This window comes from Equus caballus, chromosome 18 (genome assembly GCF_041296265.1).
Source record: "Equus caballus isolate H_3958 breed thoroughbred chromosome 18, TB-T2T, whole genome shotgun sequence".
In the NCBI taxonomy this organism is placed as follows: Eukaryota; Metazoa; Chordata; class Mammalia; order Perissodactyla; family Equidae; genus Equus; species Equus caballus.
The window spans coordinates 15,721,503-15,748,924 of record NC_091701.1 but is presented as its reverse complement, the minus strand read 5'-3'; the positions used below and the strand labels follow the sequence as shown (position 1 = coordinate 15,748,924).

General features: G+C 35.4%; 1 protein-coding gene across 4 annotated transcripts in view; it reads left to right on the top strand.

The window, feature by feature from the left end:
- Positions 1-27,422, top strand: part of DPP10 (dipeptidyl peptidase like 10) — a 1,231,994-nt gene that overhangs the window by 940,387 nt on the left and 264,185 nt on the right. For all 4 annotated transcript variants that reach the window (XM_070241800.1, XM_003363234.5, XM_070241801.1 and 1 more), the window contains one exon: positions 7,137-7,211. In XM_070241800.1, coding sequence (XP_070097901.1) covers positions 7,137-7,211 — 75 coding nt within the window. The remainder of the gene's footprint in view (positions 1-7,136; positions 7,212-27,422) is intronic.

The following is a 27,422-nucleotide window of genomic DNA, read 5'->3' as shown; positions in this document are numbered from 1 at the left end:
TGCTACCTAAGCAAAATTTAGTCTTCTGACTCACGAACATGCAATTTCTTTCAAATTAGAAATTCTAATGTGAGAATTTTTAGGACTCACATAACTTTTAATTTCTATCGATAGGCTGTATTCTTTAATGCAGTTGTACTTGAATGTAACAACATCATTAAGAGAAAAATACTTTTGAAATATGATTATAAAGCATTAAGACAAATGGAAGAGTCAATAGATTGGCACAAGCTGAACTTCAAAGAAATAGTTTAGGTAAATATGCAAGTTACAACATCCCTTTCCTTCTTTCTCCAGCCAAAGCTTTTCTAATTTTTTGATACTTTGGGTGGAGGGTATTGACATTCTTCTCATCAAAGTCACCTTGTCTGCTCTGTTTCTTTAAGTTATTAATAGAATTCAGAGATCATTAGTTTTCACCTTCTATTAAAAATAAAAATTGTTTCTTAAATGTTTTAGTGTGTGGCCTATGATCCAAATCAATAGAATGTTAATTTGGCCTTACATTTATTGATCAGTAAAGACCTAGGTGAGGCACTCTACATGCGTTAGTAGGTACTGATTCAATAGTCTTAAAAACTACCTGCTTCTGTCATGGTGTTTTCTGCATCAAGTTGTTTTACAAAATATTCTAGTATCAATAAAATGCATGGTGACAAGAATATAAAGAAGCCAGGCCATCTATTATGTTTATACAACATTGATGTCATGGGTATCACAAAGAAATATAATTTAAGCACTATTCTAAGTAACTGGGTAGCTAGGAAAAGAGAACACAGGAAAAATACACGGTAAAAGATTTGAGTTTGCAGTTCTTTGCGTATAAACATAATTATGGGTATAAAAAACAAATCATGGCTTTGTTTACAGTTAAAAGATAAAAAGAGAACCTATTTGCTTCTTCCTTGTTCCTATGATTTGAAGCCAGGCTTGACAGGAACCCATCTTTGGCAAGGACTACAATTTGGTTGTCGTCTTCTCTGGCTTCTCTTGATCTCCCTTACTGTTCATCAACCGCACAGTAATCGTTCTCCCTCCTCTCATCCCCATAAGTTCAACTGGCTTTCTAAAATCCTTCCTCATACTTATTTCACGATCACTTGTAAGCTGCATGGTAAAAGAAACATTCATCATATATATTTAATCACATATGTGAAAAGTTGATATTTTATTTTTTCTGGAATAAGAGATGACTTTTCTAAACATTTTTTTCAGATATCAGTAAATTAAAAATGATATTGGGTAATGAGGGAAGTTTGAGGGCAAATAAGTTAAACATAAGGGATGTGAGTGTGTGTGTGTGTGTGTGTGTGTGTGTGTGTGTATGCAGGAAGTTTGTTGGGGTGGAGGTGGAGGGCACAGGAAGAAAAGACCATAGGGTCCACGAAGACCTACTTTCTCGTTTTCATCATTCTCTATCTGTTGAAAATGTACCCACCTACACTTTAAGGCTTAGAGGATTATTCAGCTCCAGTTCCTGGACCAGTAATTTTTTTGGAAATTGAGATGCCTATACATATTTTTATCATTAGCTTGTTAAAAGATCTAAAACAATACTCAATTGAACTGCACAGTGCCTGTGCTTCTGTCATTTCTCAATCTTAAGGTAACCACATTTTCTTACCAACTTGTGTTAATTTTAACCCCATCTCTTATTCTTCTCCTCTTACTCAGTCCTTTTCAGCCTCAAGTCATACAAATGCATATTTTATATTTTCTGGCACTTCTGACATTTAAGTTTGTGTTTAATGATTTCTTGCCATGATCTTCAATATCTGACATCTTGGAACACCATCATTATCTTTATTTCTACCTCTAGTTATAATGTTTCTGACAGAAGTGAATCATTGCAATGGAGCCTCTTAATAGGGGCATTACTGTGGCAATAAAAGATGTAAATTGCAGTTCCAAACAACCTAGACGAGCAATCATGAAACAGTGATCAATGATTAGATGACCTGCACGTGTAATTATATACATATGAGGTCAGATGAATCGCTTGAGCTGAAAAGGACAGGGAAGGCTTGAAGAGGGCGAATTAGAACGATGTTTTTGAGAAACACAATTTGAATAAGGAACAGGGAAAGATGAAAATACTGCAGCAAGTAGTGCAGGCTGAACAAAAGTACAAGAGAAAGAAAACATGCACATTTAAAGAATAAAAGTGATAGTAAGCAATGCTAATAATGACTGCATTGTTATGGATCCGCCCCTGGTAGAACGTTGTTTGAGGGGTTTTGTGCCTTTTATTTGATGAAGATGGATTTGCATTGAACTTAAAATTTCATCTAATATTCCATAGAACTAATTAATGCTGAGGCTCCTGGGTTTCTCTCTTAAACTCCAAGCTTTTATACAAAATTCCTAAACATCCCCTCTAGGATATCCTGCCGGGACTATAACGATAACACATCTAAAATTGGCATGTCTAAAATTTTCCTCAAATTATGCTTGTTTTTGCAGTAGCAACATTCACTTAATGATAAACACTTGAAAACACAGAATTCTTTAGTACACACCATTCTTTCTGTCTTCCAAACTAATCATTAAAATCTTTTTGTCCACAGTCTGTCTTGCATAAGTCCCCTCATCTCTATGCCCTTGCTTCTTCCTTAACTTCTTGATAATGTTTGCCTGAATTGTCATGAGAGCCTCTTACCACATCTCATGACCTCAAAATGTCAACAGATTCAACTCATTTTCCACCCAACTGCTAGAGTAGTTGTTCTAAATTCAAATGCGATTTTGTTGCTTCCTTGGCTTTAAATTGCACCATGCAGAAAATATTGATTGGCTCTGCCATATTCGTATTGGTAAGAGTACGTGCATTATTAATATTAGCAGTAATCCATGAGGCTGGCCCCCACCTCTCCAGGAATCTTTTTAAACATTTCTGCATTTTATCAAGGTTAGTCTCATAGTGTAGTCTATAATTTCATCTAACTGAAAAACTTTGGATCGTGAATTTTTCACTTATATTACCAGCAAATATATGAAAAGGATACTGTTCAATTCTTTAAATCTCATAGCATTGTCTACTTTCTCCTCCTTCATCCTTATATCAGTTATTACTTTACCAAAAATTAGCAAACTGGTAGCTCCTAGGCAGAAACTGGTCCTCATATTATATTTAAAAGCATTGGGTTATATTTTTAAAATCATAAGATTGTAAATTAAAGTCTTGATTTCTAGCTTATCTTATTTTTATCTCCACAAAACCCTAGTACATAGTTGTATATCCTAGTTGTAAGTCATTCTAGTTCTTCTTTGTGGCTTGCCACCACAGCATGATGAGTGGTGTGTAGGTCCACGCCCAGGATCTGAACTGGCAAACTCTCTACCGACGAAGCAGAGTGCCCAAACTTAACCACTTGGCCATGGGGCTGGCCCCCTTCTAGCTTATCTTGAAAAAAATTTGGAAAACTAGAATATTATATACACTTCCCTGTAAAATAATGATTGTCTGGAGCTGAAGGGCCATTGCCCCTTTTAGGCAGCCTGGCTACTCCATTTGCCCTCGATTTACTCAGACAGCTTCATTTCGTCCACTACATTCTTAGTCCCTTAAGGCATTTGGGTTTTGAACCCCTGCTCTACCATGGACTACAGAGGAACACTGTGTTTGTTTTATCCTGCCCAATTTGAGAAGGAAAAGCTTCTGGGGGATTTGGTTTCTCAACTTCATAGCACTTTCAGTGTCTACCACAGTGCTTGTCATAATGCAAATGTTCAATATATGGCTTTTGGTAGAATTGAATGATACATACAAATGAGGTACTACAAAATCTTCCCAAGCTGCCTGAAAGCATGCGTTTGTTTCTTAAGTTGATCGAATGTCTTGTGTTCTTTAATTGGTTTAGTTAACCACCTGCATGTTTAATTTCCTCTGTTTATCCTACCTTGCTTGGCTTTAATTAAATGTTCCTAGATGGCAGAGTTCATGCAGTTTAATGCCCTTTGTACCATGTTCAGTGTCAGAAAATGCACTGGTAGGCATCGTTGCTGAATCATAGCAATAAACACATGTAGAAAATATTTCTACATTATTCTATTTCAAAAGTAGTTAAGTGATTAAGTATGTAGGTAATATAATAGCATCATTGGCAATAATAAACCTCCCCAAACACTAATTTGAAGCCATATCAAGTTAAGACTCAACCAGAACTATGTTAATGTCTGTAATTAGGGTCAATGTAGACCAAGGGGTCTCCTGTGGCTGCTAGAAAGAATTAATCTCTCAGATGCAACAGATGATAACATTAATGGCTTATGCTAAGAAAGATTTGCCTGAGACTTCCAATGTCCCTTGACTGAGCTGCAAGGATGTGTTTTTTATATCTGTATTATCAGCAAGTCTCTTTGCAGCACCAGTGACCTGCTCAATACTCTCTAAATTCAGAGAAGGTTCAGCAGCTTGGGCCCCTCAAAAGATACTTGAAAAGTTTCCCAGTTAGTGTGCCGCATAAGCTGGAGGCAATATAGTGATAATTAATAAAGTGCCAGACTGGATAATTGTAGGAACTGCAAAAGATACTAAAACGTTGTTACCGGAGGCACAGACGCACCTGTGAACGTGTGACGTTAATTTGTGTGAGGAACATCACATGAGAGTGAATGGGGACGAGGGTGTTGAGATTTTTTTTAAACAACTCAGATTGCGAAGCTCTCTTTAGAAAAAACAAATTGATAGAAAGAAACTCCTGCTGTTGAGATAATGCAGGGTTTATTAAAGGAGTTCTTTCTCTATTCTTTGGTTATGTGTGCTTATCTGTGACCTTGAGAAAAGTTTAAGAACTGTGGTATTAGAGTTTTCTAATCCCCATGGGACATTGCCCTTTTAACCAATTTTTAAATAGCAATAAATGTCCCCTTACTGTGTAACAATATACCTTCTAGTACTGTAATCTTGAGAGAGATGATCTTGTGTTCAATGTCACCCTAAATTCCCCACAGTCTAGTTTCCATCGTTTCAATACACAGTAAGTTAGCAAGAGAAGAAGGAAGAGAAAGAATGAGGATACCTACCTCAAAATATTGTCATGAGGAAGATTGAGGATTATTGAAAACTACAAAGTTATCAGCAATTTACAGAGCTGATGATAGATAATGATAGATCTATTGTTATTGTTTTGTTGTTATTTTCATTATTATTGAAATGGATTTTTGAAAAAATGAAAAACAAAATCCTTCACATGAATTATTGCCAGTGACAATTCTGACCTTCTTCTAAAGTGTCTTATTCATGGGCTGTACAAGATGGATGTACATGCAGGCAAAAACTCTAACCATATAAGGGTATTTTCTCCCAGACCGCTCCAGTTTCTTGCATATCTGGCTCAGAGATTGACAAACTATGTTACTCCAACAATAATTCTCTGACACAAACAGAGTGACCCATAATTCAATTCAATTCTGATACTGACTACCTAGAGTTAGTACAGACCCTACAGGTTAAAGACTCAGGGACTGCCCCCACTTCAGATACCCAGCTGCAAGTCCTGAGTCCCCATACTACCTGCATTTCTGTCCAACTTGGCTACAAATTTGATGGTTCCCACAATCCCCCTTCAGGTTTGGTAAGTTGCTGGAATGACTCACAGAAAGTGCTATACTTAGGATTACTGGTTTATAGAGGATACAAATGAAGAGGCAGGTCAAGAGGTAAATAGGGAAAATCCAGAAGAGTCCCAAGCACAGTCTCTGTCTCTGTGGAGTGTAGGTGTGCCAACATAGTATATTGATATGTTTACTAACAAGGAAGTGCCTCCAAATCTCATTATTTAGAGGTTTTCATCAAGGTTTCATCATGTAGATGTGATTGATTAAATCATTGGCCACGTGATTGAACCCCATCTCCAGCCTTCCACCTTCACTGACCTCTGGATAGGGTTGAAAGTTCTAATCCTCTTATCAGCTGGTTGGCTCCTTGGGTGACCAGCCCCCATCCAGAAGCTATCCAGCCGCTCTCCCCTACCCTACTTCTTGTGTCATCTTATTAGCATAAACTGGGTATGGTCAAAAGGATTAGTTATTAATTACGAAAGACGCTCATCACTCAGGAAACTGCAAGCATTTTAGGAGCTCTGTGTTAGGAACCAGGGAAAAAAGACCAAATATATTTTTATAATATCATGCAAAGTTTTCCAAATATTGATTAGTTTGAGTTTCTTCTCCTGTCTGTTGTGTTTTGGGGATTGCTAAGTAGGAAATTTTTTTTGTTCTTCAGAGAAAACAGTTTCGTGGAAACTGCCCTGACATAAGGTTTACAGAATTATTTATATATGTATTTTTCTGCAAAAATCATACAAACTAGTTTGCCTAAAATTCATACAGAGTTTATTTTATATTTTTGTTTGTATTTTGTAGGCTTTTGATGCGTCAAGTCAATTTGTTTTCATTCTCTTTATATATGAAATTAAATATAATCTATTTCAAAAAAAAATCACTTCACTCTCAATGTATTTCTCCTTCGCTTTGTTTTTAATTCTGTCTAATATCAAGTTTATTCAATGATAAAACTATGGACTCAGAGTCAATCAAGTACAGTGTAGTGTTATATATACACACACACATATATATATATGTACCTTGAGATATATATCAAGTGTAATTATTTATGTATTTGTGTTTTAATCTGTTTCACTCTAGAATTTTCCTTTAAAGACATTCTGTCTTTAATGTAAATGTCTTCTTTTAAATATAAATATGCAACCTGTAAGAAAACAAAAGCATGGAGACAGAAAATCAGACACCACAAAATGTGGCTATTTCTTTTCCTTTTGATCAATCCAACATGCAAATATAAAAGCAGTTTGTTATTTAAAAAATTCAAGGGTTTTCCTTTTTTTTCTCGTAATGAAAATAGTAGCATAGTCATTAACTGATAACATGGAGAAAAGACATGCTAGCGATTTTTTCTTAATGAATTGTTTAATATAGCTTCTCCAAGTTTTTCTATCTATCTGCATAATCACACATACATACACGTGAATATATATTTGTAATAGGAATGAGAATGCCTGTTTCACAGTGTTATGATGAGAATTGAGATCTTTTTGTGATATTTGCATATCTAAATGTATTTTAATCTCTCTGTTTTTAAACTTTTTAAGACAGTTGTTTCTTTTTATTTCTAGGTAACTTTCAAAGCATCAAGATATTCAGTTTCACCAGATTTAAAATATGTTCTTCTTGCCTATGATGTCAAACAGGTAAAGGAAAGATCTTCTTTGAAAAATACTTTTCTTTGTGATGCATTCAGGTGATAGTTCGTAGTTTTACTTGGTCATCTACTCTCCTAGAGAAGATTTGGCATATTCAATAGCTGCAGGGGGACACTGATGACCAATATTGCATAAAAGAGGCTTGGAGATGATGTCCTTTCTTCCACAACTGGCTAACAAATAACTGGGGCAATCTGCCAGGTGCCTGTGCTGGTCCATGTCCATCTCTTTTAGAGGGGAGTTTGGCAGAGTTTAGCAAATCCAACAAATGAGGGTTTTTGACATTTTCAGGATAAACTTCACTATATACTTGAGTGTTTCATCTATGTATAGATTAGGGCGCTTCCTAATGGTGTGCCCTGAGCTGCCTGCAATGTGTACAGTAGGAAGGGACTGGTGAAAATATTGGTTCAGGTTCTGATCACTGGATTCTTTGGTAGTATTTGAACATAGCCTTGTGGTTGCAGAAAACTCTGAAAGTGTGGTGAGCCAAGGATTCAATTCTGAACAAATAAAATGTTCTAATTGCAATTAGTGTTTCATTATTCCATGTCAGCTCTACAGCACGATTAGAGCAATATGTATGGTTGTTGGGTATTTTGTACTTAGATATAATTCGAACTGTTAAAAAGCAAAGTAAATGTTGAAAAGGCAATTCAGCAGATTAGTTTCTGTAGAAAATAAATGATTGGAAATCACTCAAGAAAGTTTTATGTGCTTTAAGACAGACAATAAAAATTTATAGGCTTAAGGCAGGAAGCCTCGTATAATGCATTGAAAGCCTTTGAGCACATGAAATTTCACAGTTGAAGGGACCTTCTGTTTGATGCTTTTAGTCTTTTGGGGTAAAGATGTGCTATGTGCTTAGGCTAGTTCATATTTTCTATTTAAAATAATTAATTTACACTGAAAAAGTCAGGGAGACTGTAAACAAAGACATCTTTTGCTATTATAAGTTGTGGCCTTTTTCCTTAAGTTTTGCTCTGTGTTATCTCTATTCATTGAGGCTTTGAAAAATCACGTGTAATAGTAAGAAAAACACTTGATTTTTATAAACAAAAATATTAGAATATCCCGAAAAGATTTTTAAATAACATTATTTATTTAAAGAGTTTTAACTTAAAATTACTGCTCTATTAAGCTGACAATGAACATTAAAAAAATATCAGGTTTCAGTAGCTACAATAATCAAAACTCTGTGGAATTGACAGAGGGATAGACACATAGATCAGTGACACAGAATAGAAAACCTAGAAATAGACCCCCAAAATATGCCCAACAGATTTTTTGACAAAGCTGGAAAAATAATTCAATGGAGGAAAGATAGTCTTTTCAACAAACGATGCTGGAGCAATTGGACATCCATCAGCAAAATAAGCAAACAAACAAATAAAAATACATTGACCTAAGCCTCATACTATATAAAAATCCAAAATAGATTATGGATTTAAATGTAAAATGTAAATCGACAAACCTTTTAGGAAAAAGCTCACAGCAGGAAATCTTTGGGACCTAGGGCTAGGAAAAGAATCCTTAAACTGTACATCAAAATTACAGTGTATGTAAGGAAAAACTGTTGGTCTCTGAAAGACCCTGTATTGATGATGAAAATACAAGCTAGGGAATGGGAAGGAATATCTGCAATTCATATGTTCAAAAGGACTAATATCTTGAGTATATAAAGAACTCCCAAAACTCAACAGTTACAAAAAAACAACAGAACAAAACAACTATACGGTCAGAAAATAGGCAATGACATGCAGAGACATTTCATTGAAGGGCACATACAGATGGCAAATAAGCTCATGAAAATATGTTCAACATTATTAGCCATTAAGTAAAAGCAAATTAAAATGACAATGGAATATCACTACACACCAAAAAAAAATGGATAAAATTTAAAAATTAGTGACTAGATCAAATGATGGCAGGCATGCAGAGACATCGGACACTCATACATTGCTGTTGGGAATGTGTAATGGTACAGCTACTCTGGAATATAATGTATAACGATAGGTTAACTTTGGATATTTGGCTAAAATATGTCAGGATTCTATGAGAATATAACTAACACCATAAACATATACCTATGGACCAATTTTAATATTTTGCCTTCTTTTTTTATTTTTTGCTGAACTTCAGGAAAAATAAAGATAGTTTATGTCACATCAATCTTTGGAAGTGAGAGGAAGCTATTTAATAATTAAAATATGATCAAACTAATATAATTTCATTCATTTATTCATTTTATTTATTATCATCTATCAGGTGCAAACTACTGGGCTAGACATTATGCAGGATGTGTGTGTGTGTGTGTGTGTGTGTGTACACACATCTAAACACAAGATTAAACCATCTCCTTCAAAAACATACAATCAAGTAGTGGTGATATGACACGAACACTTATATCCCTGACATACAGCATTGAACGATGTGTCACAAGAGCGGTAATATTAAAGACTAGAGAAACTTTCCATTCGAGATAATCGTGTTGGAGAGGGAAGCACATGCTGGGCTTTGAAGGGCAAATAGGTAACGATGAGTAGAAAAACATTCCAGGTGGAGGGACAACGTGGGACTTCCTGGAGGCAGCAGTAGGTCTTCCAGGGACAGAAGTCAGTTCAGAGTAGCCCACAGATTGACAATTTTGACAGATAAAACAAACTTGTAAATCAGATTGAGCCCAAATTATGAAAGAACTTGAATCCCATTCAGTTCTATATGGTTTATGCTGAGATAGCAATATGGCATCATTTATGGTTTTAGAATAATTTAATGCCGTGGTTACTTTGTGTATGTGTCCGTGTGTGTACGCGCATGGGTATAATGCCCATTAACAGAGATGGGAAAAAACAATCATACAAAATCCAACCACCTAAACACATCCACTAAAAGTATATTATATGTTTTATTCCTTTTATCTCTCTTTATATATAAATGTAGGGAAATAGGAATTATCATATATTAGGCATTGTTTTAGGCAAACACTGTTATTCTCATTTCAGAGAAGAGAAAGCCGACCTTAGAAAAGCTGGAAGGTGCAGGATCAGACAGATTTAGAAATTTACCCAAGATCTTTCAGCTAGCAAGTAGTAGTTGCATACCAGCAAACTGGCTTGTACAATCATTTGTCTTTATCTTGTTTGTAAGGCAGGTGAGCTGAACTGGAAAACACAATCAAAGGCTAGATTCCAACCACTTACAGATACTCCTTATTGTTGGACCTTAGTTGTTTTCATGTTTAAAAATGTTTTGTAACTGTTTTTGAGTATGTCCTCTTTTTTCCTGAATTTGGTATTTCTGTGGGATCCATATCCATAAATGGAATTTCTGTGTGAAAAGATATAGCAAAATTTTTAAGTAAACTGAAATTCATAAGAGTTAACACAAAGTTAGTAGTTTTAAAGTGAACAATTCAGTGGCATTCAGTACATTCACAATTGCGCAACCACCACCTCTGTCTAGTTCCAAAACATTTTAATCACCCAAAATGAAAACCCCATGCCCATTAATCAGTCACTTCCCATTCTCCCTTACTCCACCGTCTGATAACTACAAATCTGATTCTTATATATGGATTTACCTATTTTGGATACTTCACATAAATGGAATCAAAACATATGTGACCTTTACGTCTGGCTCCTTTATTTAGCATAATGTTTTTGAGGTTTATACACACTGTGGTATGTATCCATACTACATTCCTTTTTATGGTTGAATAATATTTCATTGTATGTAGGTACCATGTTTGTTTATCCATTCATCCATTGATGAACATTCAGGGTTTCTTCACCTTTTGACTATCATTGAATGGTGCTACTATGAACATTTGTGCACAAGAATTTTTTGAGTACCTATTTTCAATTTTGGGGGTATATATTGAGGTTTGAAATTGCTAGATAAATGATGATTCTATGTTTAACTTTCTGAGGAACCACAAAACTGCTTTCCAAAGTGGCTACACCATTTTACATTCCCACCAGGAATGTATAAGAGTTTCAATTTCTCTGTATCCTGACCAACAGTTCTTATTTTCATTCTTCTTGTTATAGCTGTCCTAATGTGTATGAATTGGTATCTTATTGTGGTTTTGGAGTACACCTCCCTAACAACTAAGGATATTGAGCATATTTTCATATGCTTGTTGGTCTTTTGTATTTCTTCTTTGGAGAAATGTCTATTCAAGTCCACTACCTATTTTAGCTGTCTTTTTTTTTTCCTTTGTGTAGTTAAGTTTAAGAGCTCTTTATATATTCTAGACAGTAGACCCCTATCAGATATATGATTTGCAAATATTTTCTCCCACTCAGTAGATTGTTTTCCACTTTCTTGATAATGTCTTTTAATGTATACATTTTAAAAATTCTGATGAAGTATGACATCTACTTTTTTCTCTTGTTGTACATGTTTTTGGTGTTATATCTAAGAATCCATGGTCATGAAGTCTTACCCCTATGATTTCTTCTAAGAGCTCTGTAGTGTTGGTTCTTATATTTACGTTGTTGATCTATTTTGAAACAATTTTTCTGTATTGTGTGAGATAGGGGTCCAAGTATAACACATTTTAGGGTTCCTGTTATATATTGAAAAACTGTGCTCCAAAATGGTTATATTGGTTTATACTGCCCTTAGACAATGTATGGCCTGTTATATTACTGTGTTCACCCACAAAGAACTAAATCTTAAAGAAAGAGTAATTATTAAATTGATAGATTAGCCCAACAACTAACCAAATACATACACACACGTGCACACACAATCAGTATTAATTTTATAATACTGTTTTGTAATAATGCAGTAAATTGACCAAAACTTAGTGACTTAAAAAAAAGCATTTACTATTGCTCACTGTTTGTGTGTATCAGGAATTTGGGATAGGCTTGGGTGGGTGGTCCTGGTTCAGGATCTCTCATGAAGTTGCAATCAGGTATCAGCTGGGGCTGCAGTCATCTGGCAGCTTGACCGAGGCTGGAGGACACACTTCCAAGGTAGGTCACTCACATGGATGGCAAATTGGTGCTGGGTCTTGGCATGAGTCCTCAGGCCTTTTCATATGAACCTCTATGCAGTGCTGCTTGAGTATCGTGCTAACATGGTACCTGGATTTCTCCAGAGTGAGTAATGCAAGCGATAAAGACAGAAACTCCAATGCCTTGTGATCTATCTTTGGAAGTTAACTGTTACTTTCACAGTATTTTTGTTTTGTTTTGTTTTGTTTGGTCACACGAGTCAGCTCTAATTCAGTGTTGGAGGAGACTACCAGGAGGTGACCATTTTGGGGGACTGTCTTACAGGCTGGCTAACATAGATCCCAAATGTTTCCGTCCTAAAAGCGAAGTATACTCACTCTTTCCAAAACCCTCCAAAGATTCATCTGTTACAGTCCAGCATTTTGTCAAGCAGATTAGTCTCCTCAGGCATGGTTCCTTGATGATAGTCCCTTGAAAAGATTTATATATTCATATATATACTCATATATGTTTATCCATATAAATATAAAGATGTGCGTACATTTAGATATTTATTTATTTTAATGTGTATTTGAATATCAGTTTGACTAATATCTCAATTTTGTTATTTTTGTGGTAAATAATATATTTATATACTCCATTCCTTTATCTTTTGTAGTCTTTGTATGTTTTTTAAAACATCCATTTATATAATCTAATTATTAGTTAGATTATAATCTAATTATTAATCTAATTATCTAATTAATACTTTTATTATCCTTTCTTTAAATATATCATCAATTTTTGGCTTTATGTTTTTGTTTTGTGTGTGAGGAAGACTGGCCCTGAGCTATCATCTGTTGCCAATCTTCCTCTTTTTGCTTGTGGAAGTTTGTCACTGAGCTAACATCTGTGCCAGTCTTCCTCTATTTTATGTGGGATGCCTCCACAGCATGGCTTGATGAGTGGTGCTAGGTCTGCTCCTGAGATCTGAACCGGTGAACCTCAGGTTGCCAAGGCACAGCATGCAAACTTAACCACTATGCCACTAGACTAGCCCCAAGCTTTAGTTATTTTTTGACTTAGAAAAAATTTGAGGGACTGGTCCCATGACCAAGTGGTTAAGTTCACGTGCTCTGCTTCAGTGGCCTAGGATTTACTGGTTGGGATCCTGGGCATGGACCTACACACCACACATCAATCCATGCTGTGGCAGCATCCCACATAGAAGAACTAGAATGACTTACAAATAGGATACACAACCATGTACTGGGGCTTTGAGGAGAAAAAAAAAAAAAGAAAAAAAGAGGAAGATGGGCAACATATGTTAGCTCTGGGCCAATCTTCCTCACCAAAGGACAAAAAAAAGAAAAAGTTTGAATTCTGTGATAAAATTTTGTCTTTTAGATTGCTGTGTTTTCTTTTGTCTTTACACTTAGAAAAATGCCCACCAATATGATAAATATAAAATTGTGCTGTTTTGTATTTTTCTGCATAAATATTTATTCTATTTTATTTACAATTGCTTATGGTGACAAATGATAAAAACTCACCTTCCTAATGATCATAATAATGAAAAAAAACCTATCTTTTATATGAGTGAATGTAATCATAGCCAGTCACCTCGGAAGACTCCAAAAAACATTTTTGATGTATTATTAGCAAATCACACAACACAATTGAGAGATGTACGCTGGCTCATGGGTGCCACACCTGTCCTCAGCGTGAGTTTTCCCACAGCTATAATGAAGAGGAAGAAAATATGAATACTTCTCAAACTTACTGTCTTGAATAATCTTCTGGTATAAAGAGAAAGGCATGTGGTAGTAATTCTGCCTCAAGGATTCTGTGAGAGAGCCAACTATAAAGGATCTAGCACTGGCTTTTGGAGTCAAGTAGCTTGCTCGAGAGAACTAATTCAGTCTTCTCTCCCTAGCCATCTCCTGAGTGTGAGTCAAATGTCAATTATTTAGTATAGGCTGAGTTTAGAAGGTGTTTATAGGTCAACAGTAAGTTTTCCTATCTGTTACCTGTGGCATCTCAGTGTTAAAACACTAACCTGGGGTTATCAATGTTGAAAAGTTTTATTCAGAGTTTGAGTTGATATAATCGTTCTGCCTGAAGTATGAAAAGTATGGTTCTGACTTTTTTTAGCCTTTTACATGTTAACTATACTATTTAATCACTGCAAGGATCTGCAATTATAGTGTCCGTAGTCATAAAGCAAGTATGATTACTAATATAGGTTCATAGACAGTTTTTGAAGATTCTGTATCAGGAGCTGCATCACAACTAAATAATGTAAGATACAAACCAATAATTTTTTAGTACTTTGCAAAGAAGCCAAAATAATACTAATTTTTGTTTTGATATGAATTTCTATCAAACTTAGGCTAAATCTTTTCTCTTGAGATGCATGAGTATTAACTAATTCTAATATGAAAATATGAAGACTATTTACCCATGTAAATTATTTGTGCTCTATAATATTAAAAAGATAATTTCCACTAAGTGAGAAGTTGCTTTTCTTTTGGGGTTAGATTAATGTTTCTCATCGTCTGGGCCTATAACATGGCTCCTAGTTCATCTTCTCCATAGAATTCGAGAATATTTTATGCTTGTTGTAGTAGGAATCCCTAGATAGATCAAGATGAATGCTTTTTGACTGTAAGAATCTTACATTATGGTAAAGGCTCTAAGATACATATTCTGCTAACTATATTACAAAGGAAAAAGAGGTAATAAGTGGGGAAAAGTGGAAGAAAAGATCATTTATGATTGGAAGGAAAGATGAGTCTTCTGTAGGGAGGTAGAGACTAAATGTTTGAGAAGATTGTCCTGCTTCAGAGGCACTTCAGGGTAATCTTGTAAGAGTCTTCTTTCCTCCTAACTCTCTTTGCCTCTTTCAAAAAGGAGAAGTCTACTGGCAGTAGTAAAGCTTAAACCTGGCTGACTCTACTGAAGTGCCTTGGTGGTGGGTGGAAATATCTCTGATAGTTCAGTTCTTTTATGCCCAGCCTACTACCCACAATTGTAGTAGCTGGATGACCCTTGTAGGCATCTCAGTAGGTGACCCCCTTTACACAGAAACAGACTCTAAAGCAAAATAAACCTAGAAACCCCCAGGTGGATGCCCCTACAATACTGGAGAAAGGAGCAATAAATCAGATAATCTTTAACACTTCCCTCTGGTTTTAAATGTTAAACTTGCATGATCAAAGGCCAAATAAATAGACAAAAACAAAATAAGTCCCACCTCATATATTCAGATTGTTGAGTTTATTCCACTATTTTTTAAGATATAACAATATTTGAGATAAATATTTCTAAAATAGTGGTATATTTCCTGCATTATTAGACCAAGAAAAGAGAGCCCACTAAATGCTTTTCTCCCTGGCTTGTGACCATCTTTATAAACAGTGATTACTCTAAAATAACTCAGGGGGAGTTTTCCAGCCTGCATTCTCACATCTGCGTCCTTGTCTTAAGGATGGGTTAAGGATGAATGAAGAGTCCTAGAAACAAAAACAAGTACTGGATGATATCATTTATATATGGAATTTTAAACAGCTGAACTTGTAAAAGCAGAGAATAAAATGACGGTTATCAGGGGATGGTTGGTGGGGGAGAGGACAGATGCCATTTTAGGGTAGAAACTTACAATGAGCAGTAAATAAGCCCTAGAGATATGCAGAGTACAGTGAATGTAGATATAATGTATCATAATCATCAAGCTTGCTAGGGGACTAGGACTTAATTATTTCGACTACTAAAAAGAAAGGATAATTATGTAACATGCTAGAGGTGCTAATTATTGCTACAACGACAATCATATTATAATATATAAATGGATCAAATTAACGTGTTTTACACCTTGAATTTACACAATGTTATATGTCAAATATATTTCAATTACAAGTAGGAGTCCTGGAAATGGAGGGATAATGTGCTTACATCATCTCTTGTTTGAGAGGATGCCATGACCCTAGTAGATTTGCCTGCAATCCATCTTGTGCCTTTTAATCAGTTTTCCACACTTGAGCTAAACTTATCCTTTTAAAAAGAAAAATATGATTGTGGTCCTCTGTTTAAAATCTTGCCAAGGCTTCTTGGGAAAGACACTGGAAGTCCGAAGACAGCCTACAAGGCCCTGCCCACCTTTTCAGAATCCCCTCTCACACCTCTCCCTTGGCATTCAGCACTTGTGGGATTTCCTAGAGCACCTCCACAGCCCCTCTGCCTCCAGTCCTGAGGCTTCCACCACTCTTCTCCCTGGGACAAACTCCTGCCTCATGTTCTCTCCTTCATCTCGATAACTTTTACTTATTGTTTTGATGTCTCCTTGAACATATCTGACCCAAAGATCAAACTGTTCCAGACTTCCCTGATTTGGTCAAATTCCCCTATTATAAAAGTTTCATGGTATACTTTCCCTCCCCTTGGTAGAATTTGTCACAACTCTAATTGTGTCCAACACGTCTGGCATAGCATTGCTCAAAAACCACCCCCCAGAAACATAATGTATGAATTAATAAACCATAACCTCTAACAAACTTTTCCATAAAGAGCCAGATGAAGATAAGTTGCCCTTCTCTATGTCTTTATGGCACCTGGTTCATACTTACATTTTAATATTTCTGTCATTATATTGAACATGTCCTTCTATGAGTCCATCCCCTTGACCAAACTATAAGACCCTAAATCAAGAACATTACTTCATGCATTTTAACGGCCGTAAAGTTTTCTACAGTGAACAGCACGTAGTAAAAACTTAGTCAGTGTTTATGGAATGAAAGCAGTGATCCTCATTCTTGGCTTCTACATCAGAATCACCTGCAGAGTCTTAAAAATTATTAATGCTTAGGTCTCACCCTGCAGAAATCCTGATTTGGTTGATCTGGGATATAGCTCAAACAGTGGTGTTTTAAAAACTCCCCAGGAGATTGCAACGTGCAGCCAGGGTTATAGACGAATGAATTTAAATGCACTGATCTCTTCCACTTACTAAAGACTTTCCAGACTCCAAACAAAGACTAGAGATAAAAATAAAACCTACTTTTCTTATACTGCATGTACTTTGTGCCAAAGTTTGTACTTATACACCTTTATTCCTTGCACTTTCATTTTATAATTGTTGGTGTTATTCTTATTTTATTGGTGAAAATACAGAGGCAAAGGAGATTCCCAAATTTGTAGTAATATGACTTAAGATGGAAAATTTTTTTTTTCTAGAACAGTAGTTTTCAACATTTGCTTCCAGAATAGCAACATCAGGATCTCTTGGGAATTGTTAGCAATGCAGATTCCTGGGCCCTACCCAGACTCACTGAAACAGAAACTCTTGGGATGGGGCCCACAACCTGTGACTTAACAGGCCCTCATAATTCTGATACACATTCAAGATTGAGAACCACCTGTTTAGAGGCACTGATTCCTTAAAATCCAAGAGCTCTACCTGAGAAAAGACCTAAGGAACCTGAACTTAACCATGCCCATGGCAATGATTTAGAGAAGGTACCATTAGGAAAGATGATCTACCATTTTTTTCTTTGGTATTTCAAAATAATTTCATCCTGGATTTAATATCCAGCTCTTCCTTTATGACCTTGGACACTGGTCTGTCCTCATTTTCCCTTCAAGGTGGATGCTTAATCTGTCATATCTTAATTGTATGTGGCTTAGTGGGGAGCACATGAGATTTGGAGGAAAATATGTGAGTTTATATTTAGGTTATTCGTCTTAAATTTTCTAGCTAAAGTGTAGGATGCACACAGTACCATGCACAGATGATGAGGAGAGCCAGATGAACTTTTACAAAATGAACCCATCCCTGTAACCATCATGTGAATCAAGAAGCAAAACATTACTGTGCTTATTTCCAGTCACTGTCCATCACAAAGAAGACCACTGTTCAAGTTTGTAACATTTTAGATTAGTTTTGTCTATTTTTGTTCTGTATATATATACATATATAGTATGTACCCTTTTTGTGTGTCTTCTTTGACTCAACAATAACTTTGTGAAATATGTCTTTATTGTCCAGTAATTGGATAGCCCCTTGTTCATTCCCCCTACTATATAGTATTCCACTGTATATATCATAATTTATTCATTCTACTGGTGATTGGACTATAAAGCATATATATGTTTTTTATATATATATAAATAATAGATTTTTGTGTTGGATTATTTCTCTGATCACTTCCTTTCCTATCTTTACCCTGTTTATTCTTTGGCAACTATTTAAAAAAGGGGTTGTAGTAGAGGGAACAAACATTTGCTGAGTACTCAAACAGTGCCCCTTATATGGTCAGTGTGATTGTCAATTTAAACCTCCTGACGTCCTTGCTCCTTGGCCAGTGATATAATTGTTGACAGAGGGAGGAGACTTAAAGATGCTAACTAACTGACTAAAGGACCCCACTTCACAGCTGCAACACAATCCCAGATGCTAACTAACTGACTAAAGGACCCCACTTCACAGCTGCAACACAATCCCAGATGCTAACTAACTGACTAAAGGACCCCACTTCACAGCTGCAACACAATCCCAGATGCTAACTAACTGACTAAAGGACCCCACTTCACAGCTGCAACACAATCCCAGATGCTAACTAACTGACTAAAGGACCCCACTTCACAGCTGCAACACAATCCCAGATGCTAACTAACTGACTAAAGGACCCCACTTCACAGCTGCAACACAATCCCAGATGCTAACTAACTTACTAAAGGACCCCACTTCACAGTTGCAACACAATCCCATTTTTCTAGCCAAAAGCCACTGGTCTATTGATCATACTGCCATTTTGAAAAAATTCTTACATACCTTCATCGATTGTTTTCTGTACTCTGGCATAATTGTTTTCCCACTCATCTGGAATCATATCAACTGTATTCTAGTTACGTGGTTGTAAGATAAATGGAATTTGTATTGCATATCATTATTTGCTATACTCAAGTGCATTATTAAAATTCTCCAAACTTAGTGGTTATACATTTTATTTTTGTATTTGCTTCTTAGATGTTGTTCCTCAAAAGTAGCCAACTAAATCATTGCAGGATGCATTTTGATGCCATAAATCTGAAAATATTTTGAAGAAGAAATAAGTGTTCCAAAATATGCTGAAATCTAGATATTATAAAATCTTGATGATCAGAATATTTGTGGTTAAGCACTGTCATCCAGTATTTAACATCTCCCATACCAAAGAAAGTTATTTTTTCTATTACTCTAAGTCATGCTAAATTATAAATAGTTTATATTTCACCATTTAAATGTGTTATTTTATGTATTATAAGAATATGTTTGAAATTATTGGTCTATTTGAGTTATTTAACCATTACATTTTTAAGCCATATTTGAAAAGTGAATACTTTCTTATATTTACATTTTTTTAAGACTTACAAGAAGTAGAAACAATATTTTTTTAAAAACTCAACAGATTCTCATTTATAGTTTTCTTATTGTCTGGATTAAAAATACATATTAAGTCAAGCCAACCCCGTGGCATAGTGATTAAGTTCAGAGCACTCCACTTCAGCGGCCCAGGTTCATACATTTGGATCCCAGGTGTGGACCTACACTATTCATCAGCCATGCTGTGGCGGCAACCCACATACAAAATAGAGGAAGATTGGCACAGATGTTAGCTCAGGACTAATCTTCCTCAAGCAAAAAGAGAGAAAGATTGGCAACAGATGTTAGCTCAGGGTGAATCTTCGTCAGCAAAAATAAATGAATAAATAAAATAAATACATATTAAGTGGACTAATGAATAGTTACATTACTTACTTATTCATTCAAGGCCAACCTTCCTCACCTAAAAAAAAAAAGAAACCTATTAAATAGACCAATGAATAATTAAGTTACTTATTTATTTTACATTGTCAGCTTCCTTACTATATGTCTTATGTTTGAGGTCTGAAACTTTAATCAAATTTTTTATTATTTTGGCATAATTAGAACTGTCTTTTATGCATGAGGGGACATAAATCTTCATGAGAATAGCTCTTTCTGAATAGAAAAGTAAAACCTGAATGAGTCTTTTAAATCATGGCTAATAGAAGGAACAAATCAATTATACATGTGCTGCAGTTGCTGTGTTGCTGTCTGTTCCCCAAAGTGGATGTTCTGCAAAGAATGGAATTGTTAGTCGTCAGAGTTAGATGCATCCATTTCAGTTTATGTTCCCACTTGTAACTCTGCAGACAAGACTTTCTTTATGATAAACATCTATTTTAACTAAGAAGTAATCACTGTCAAATGAATCTTGTATGCACTGCTGCCTAAAAATTAGCTCTTATCTAGTTAAATTCTGGGCCTTCAGATTTCAGTGCTTTACAATTACAGATGCGTGTTTAAGAAGTTTGTGAGAATGCATGATCTGGTCCAAGGATTGTCCAAGCTACTAAGCTTCAGACACTTGGACACGCTATATTTCAAATAATTCTATTCATAATAAACTCACAGAAATCACAGCCTAAGAAAGCAACTGTATTCAAATACATGGGATTTGGAGTTGCCCCTGAGAGCCTCTGGCCTTCAAGTGCCACAGACCATACTTTCTGCGTTCTATTGTTGCTGTGGCTGCCCCCAAACAGCCTTCCAGCTACCCTCCTCCTTACTAAAGAGAGATTCTAAGGCATTAAAAATGTATTAATATCAATTTTGGATTTTTTTTCTTGATTAAAGCAGAAGACTCCTAGGAGGAATAAAAAGAAAGGAAGGAAGAAAAATTACATTTTGGAAGACAGCGTTTACAACTTTTCCTTTTTGTAGTAGCTATTAGTGTATTTATCAGTTTATCACTGATTCAACCACATAGCACTTATTTTCTTTTGATTTTGAAAATAATATATGTTTATTATAGAGAATATGAAAATGCTGAAAAATATAAAGAAGATAATTGCAATGCTTTATTTACCTCTTTTAGAGAAAACCACTGTTGATGTATTGATTCCATTTATAGATAAAATCATTAGACTACTTTGGGAAATACTGTGTTAGCAAAATACTGTCGTACTAAGTGTTAATATCTTGCTCTGGTGGCCTAATGCTGTGTACTTACTGCAAAACTTAGTGACCTAAAACAGTAATTTATTCTAATCATAGATTATGTGGGTCAGGAATTGTGGAAGGGTTTGGCTGTGTAGTTTCCACTTGGGGCCCCTTACATGATTGTTATCAGACGTTATTTGGGCCTGGAGTCATTTGAAGGCCTGACTGGAGCTGGAGGACCTGCTTCAAGGTGGCTCACTCACATAGCTGATGAGTTAATATTGACTGTTGACTGACAGCCCCAGTTTTTCTCCATGTGGACTTCTCCACAGGGTCATTTGATGTCCTCATGGCATGGCATCTGGCTTCTCCCAGAGTGGGTGATCCAACGGAGCAAAGTAGAATCTGCAATGCCTGTTTTGATCTAGTCTTGGAACTCATAAACCGTCATTACCACCATATTCTATCCATCACACAGAGGCAGCTGTGTTTCCCGGTGGGAGAGGATTGCGCTAGGTCATGAAAACCAGGAGATGAGACTCATTTGTGACTCTCTTGGCTACCACAGATCCTGAGATGAAGGGATTGAACGTGAGGGGTTTACACAGTATGTCATGAAATCTCCCTAGAGTTAGGTAGAGATTATATGCTGAAAGCTAGTGAATTTAGGTGGTTTTGAAGTTGGCTGAATAGCTACTCCAGAGAACTATGATTAATTAATACTATGTGTGAGAGCCTCTGTCAGTATATCACAAGCATTGTATTATTCTCATGATCCTTTCCTGTTCAGTATGATCAAACCATTTTTAAATAAATTGATACAAGAATATTTATCAAAATTTAGAATGGGCAAGCAAGAATGGAGAGTTGATTTAATAGACTATAGAATCAAGATTACAGATAAGCTAGAGGTGGAATACTGGCCCAAGACAATTAAACTTTTTAGTGGTTAGAGTGATTTAAAACATGTGTTTTATAAAAAATATGGTTCTTAAAAATGTACGATGAGGGATAGTTACTGATAGCCCAACTTAGGTTTTTTTGTAGGGCATAAACTCAGTATGAACTTACTGTCACATAAACTTTAAAAACACTGATGCATTTTTAAGCTGAGTTGATAAAATTAATCTATAACTGTGCTATCCAGTACTGTAGCCACTAGCCATGTGTGGCTATTGAGTGCTTGAAGTGTGGTTAGTCCAAATTGAGTTGCCCTGTAAGTGCAAAATACACACTCTAGGTTTTGAAGCCTTAGTGAAAAAAGGAAAATGTAAAATATTAATAATGTGTTATATTCATGATGTGTTGAAATAATTTTGGATACATTGGGGTTAAATAAAATATATTGGTAAATTGATTTCATCTGTTTCTCTTTGTTTTTAATGTGGCTACAAAAAATTAAACTTACATACGTAGGGCTTGCATTATATTTCTGTTGCTGGGTGTTGTTCTAGAACACAGGAAGTAAATATTCCAGTGTTCTAAGTGCCAACTGGAAAACACTTATGATACTGTACCAAACTGGAGACTGTAAAGGAAACAATCATAATTCTCAAAGATTTAGAAACCATAGTGAAGGAATTAGATCTGTAGTTGTGGAAAGAAAAAACTTGGCAAAATATGGAGAGAATAATAGATATCTTGAGTATTGAAGGGCTGTCACAAAGAATAGAAATTAGATGTATTTCTTGCTGCAAAACGAAGACCAATGATATTAAGTGACATCAGGAAGGCAAATTTTGGCTCAGCATAAAGAAAGGCACTCTAACAGTTGCTCGTTCAGAAATACAGGGGCCAGTGTGGAAGGCATAGAGCCTACTTTCTTCAGATATTAGCAAAAAGTGGAAGGAGAACTGTCCATTACAGGCACTGTGCAAATAAATCTTGTGCAGGTGAACTGCGTTGGGATAGTTAAATTTCAATGTCTTTCATTAATCCGAGAAAGATAACAGTTTTTCCTCTGAAATAACATCGTATCATAAACACAGGAAGAAAGACATGTATGATTCTCTAATATGTCAAGTTTGAAATCCTACAGATTATACAGTCTCTGATTTTTCTTGCTACGGATTTCAACCGAAAGCAGTAGAGTTTGCTTTATTTAGTCATATCTATTTTGAAAAGGGTCAAACACAGGATAACATTTCAGAAAACAATAATTCTTACTAGAAATAGAAAGCTTCAAGTAAAATTATGCATACATAGAAGGAAATCTAGAAATAGTGTTTTCTGAGTATGCCAAAAGACATCAATGCTTTCCTAATCTGAGGTTACACTAATTAACTTTTAATTGCATTTAAGCTGCCTATTTAAAAAAGAAAACCAGTTAAAGATTGTGTGTTAGTAAATTAACTCAAAGATAGTGTTAGTGTAGGGGGCCTTTTAATTAGCCAAATGAAAAAGACCTTAGCATTTCTGGATAAAGAGGCAGTAGATGATATGATTAGAGTAATAAGGTCATGCAATTTTAAAAGACTTCAACCAGAAACTGATGAAGGTTATTGTCAAAAAATTGAGACTTCATTTGTAAGGGCAAAATTTTTGTTTATATATGAGTTTTAATCCAGTGTATCTGAAACATAATGAAATATTGCATAATTGTACTTTACTTATTTATACTTAATTATGTTTAATTTAAATTTTTACGCACTTTTCTGCTTTGAGATCGTTTAAGGCTCTAACTGGAGCTTAATCTGTGTGGGGTCTCCAACACCAAGGACCATGCTGGTGCCCACTATTGTCATTTGTTTATTTCTTGAATAAGCAAGTGACTGAGGGAGGAGGGGGAACAAAGCTTCCTCATTCAAGGAGAGAGGACACATTTCCCGTTCCTTCTTCTTACCAACCTTTCAAGCCCTGTCTCAAAATAAGAGCTACTTTACAGAAATGGTGAAAAGCCAGTGGTATTTATGTGGAATTTGGTCTTCATAAAAGAGAGATATTAAATAATTAAAGTTCTTCACATATAATTTTTCACCTTAAAATAGTTTTTGCACCTATGATTTTGCATTCAAATTTATGAATAGTGTCTGATTGACAATGATTTTAGTGATTTTTTTCTGAGTAGAAAAATATTTCTGCCTATAATATTTCAAATGAAAAAAACGTTAATAATTTTCAAAATGAAGTATCACTCTGCCATTATTACTTTTCCCTATAAATAGAATTGAGGAGTAGATTTTTATTTTTATTTTTTTTGCAATTGCATTTCTCTTAATATGTATGCCTATCATATATTATTACACATTCTTAGAGGAGGACATTTTATTAATAACTTGCATTGCCTTTATTTGCACATTCAATAACTCCATAAGACCAAAATATTGGGATGCATTTTCAGTTATAGTTAACAAGCAAAATTATTTTTGTGTTTATTGGTTTAATGCAAAATTGGTGTAATGTAGCAGACGTGTTGCGAAAGATAGCATAACGGGGGAATTTTTCTAAATAACGGATGTTGTTGATAGTCATGATGTTAATAAAGGATAGAAAATTTAAACTCCCACTGTAATTAAATTATTATGGATTAGATCTGTACTGATTAGTTATTCATTCATAAAATGAGGTCTTCGTTTTCAGAAAAATGCTCCGTTACTATAAAATATATTAAAAACATATGGCCCTTTTTTTAATTCAGTATTGGACATTTAGCTTATTTCAAATTTTTCCACTATATAAGTAATGTTGTGAGGACCATCCTTACTCTTAAAACTGTGTCCACATTTCTGATAAATAACTAGGTCAAATTATAATAATTTTGTAAGGGTTATTGAAACATATTACTGTATGTATTTTCAAGAAGTTTATCTCAAATAATACTTCCACCACCTCTGTATGATTATATGTGCTTTTTTAAATTTAACCTTTTAAGCCTTATTAATTTTTTTTTAAGATTTTATTTTTTTCCTTTTTCTCCCCAAAGCCCCCCAGTACATAGTTGTGTATTCTTTGTTGTGGGTCCTTTCTAGTTGTGGCATGTGGGACGCTGTCTCAGCATGGTTTGATGAGCAGTGCCATGTCCGCACCCAGTATTCGAACCAACGAAACACTGGGCCGCCTGCAGCGGGGCGCGCGAACTTAACCACTCGGCCACGGGGCCAGCCCCAAGCCTTATTAATTTTTTTGATGAGAAAATTGAATGAAATGTTCAAGAGATTTGATGAAGACCTGCTAGATAACCACTGAGCTGTGATCAAAATCAAAGGTCATTATATTAATTACAATGTTAAGACCATTTTTTAAAATGTAAAATATTGTATTCGTTAATCATAAATTCATTCAATAACTATTCTCAGAGAGCTGACTGTGTACCCAGCATTGTTCTCTGTGCTGTGGATGCAGCAGTGAACAAAAACAGATGAAAATCCTTTGGCTACTTGTAATTTGCATACTGAGAGACAGAAAATAAAGAAAATAAGTAAATTATACAACTTGTTATATGGTGATAAATGCTAGGCAGAATTTATTTACTTTGCATTTTATTTTATTTTTATTTACCTTTACTTTTAAATGTGGACTCACATGAAGTTGTAACTGTAGCTTACAGATTTACGCATCATCAAGCTTCCCTTGCTGGTGACATCTTGCATAACAATAGTGTTTTATCAAAACCAAGAATAGTGCATTTATCAAAAGTTGCACAAGAAAATTAAGTAAACTATAGATCTTATTATATTTTACCATGTTTTGCATACCCTCATTTTTTGGCATGCCTTTGTGTATCATTCTATTGCATTTTATCACATGTAACCAACACCACCACCACAATTGAGATACAGATCTGTTCTGTCCCCACAAAGGAAATCTCTCATGCTTCTCTTTTATAGTCACAACCTCCCTCCTCATCTCTAATCTCTGGCAACCATTGTTCTCCATCTTTATAATTTTGTTATCTCCAGAATGGTATATAAATGCCATCATACAGTATAGAATCTTTTGAGATTGGCTATTTTTTTCATTCAGTATAATGCCCTTAAGATCATCCAAATTGTCTTGTGTATCAATAGTTTGTCCCTTTTTATTGCTGAGTGGTATATAGAGATATATACAGCAAAAAAGGAAATGCTGTTAAGAAGAGTACAGTTTTCAATGGAGTGATTAGTGAAGGCATTCCTAAGGAAATGACACCTAAGCATACAGTTAAGGATGTGAGAAAAGGCTCATGTGCATCTCTGAGGAAGAGTTTCCCAGGTGGAGGGAATACCAAGATCTTGGTGCTGAGTAAAAGTTTGGAGCAGCAAAGAGGCCCAGTGTGGCTAGAGCAGTGGGAGAGGGAAGCAAGTGTGAAGATATGGCGTCAGGGTAAACATGAGGCTGATCTTGTAAGGCTCTGTAGACCCTCCACAATTAATATAACTGCAGCAACTGGATAACTGTAGTCATTATATAACTGTAGTGACTCAACATTTTCCCATGAAGTTACTTCCAAAAGCTGGGAAGAGTGAAAGGATTCTCTCTTCTCTGGGGGTCTAATAAAAATGAGTACTTTGAAGTAGCAAAATATCTTGATTGGAATTTTATCTTTGAAAAGGATTAAATGAACTTTATATTCATTTATGAAATGTTTGTGTTGATTTTATCAAATCTTTAAGTAACTTTGGCATGAGGTGGAAAGCACACATATTCTATTGCATTTCATCATCCATGACCCACTGGTGCCTGCAGACCTCACTCAGGGGCACAAAAGTCCTAAGAATTTGCTGGCAGAATGGAGGTGGCATCTCCTATGAATCAGAGGACATTGCATCAGGACGGGGTCTTCAGCACAGCAAAATCTCATGGAAGACAGGGGAAAAGGAGATGAAGTCTTAATAGACAGTGTCTGTGGTTCTTTGAGGTCATGTCAGATGGCAAACACCAAGTGGGCTGGCCACTAAGTCCAGCCCATTTGGGAAATTATATGACCTGAGCCAAGTCTTATTCTTTCACTCTCTCAAAGAATAAGGAGTGTAAGTCCCTTTGACACATCTCTAAAGCAGCCTAGTAAATGAACGAAGCTCAGGAAGTCAAAGTTGCAGATATTAAAGAAAACTCTGAATTGAACTGGTGCTGGGGAGAGCTGGTAATCTTAATTTTATTCACAAACATGCTGATAACAATAAACTCTCAGGTGAGTTACATCCAGATACATAGAAGTTCATTCATTTCAGCTAAATAGTAGCTTCTCCATGAAAACTTTCTCTTTTCTATTCCGTATTACGTAATTGGAAACTTGCCCTTCTCAGTTTTATATGCTGTATTTCCACCTTC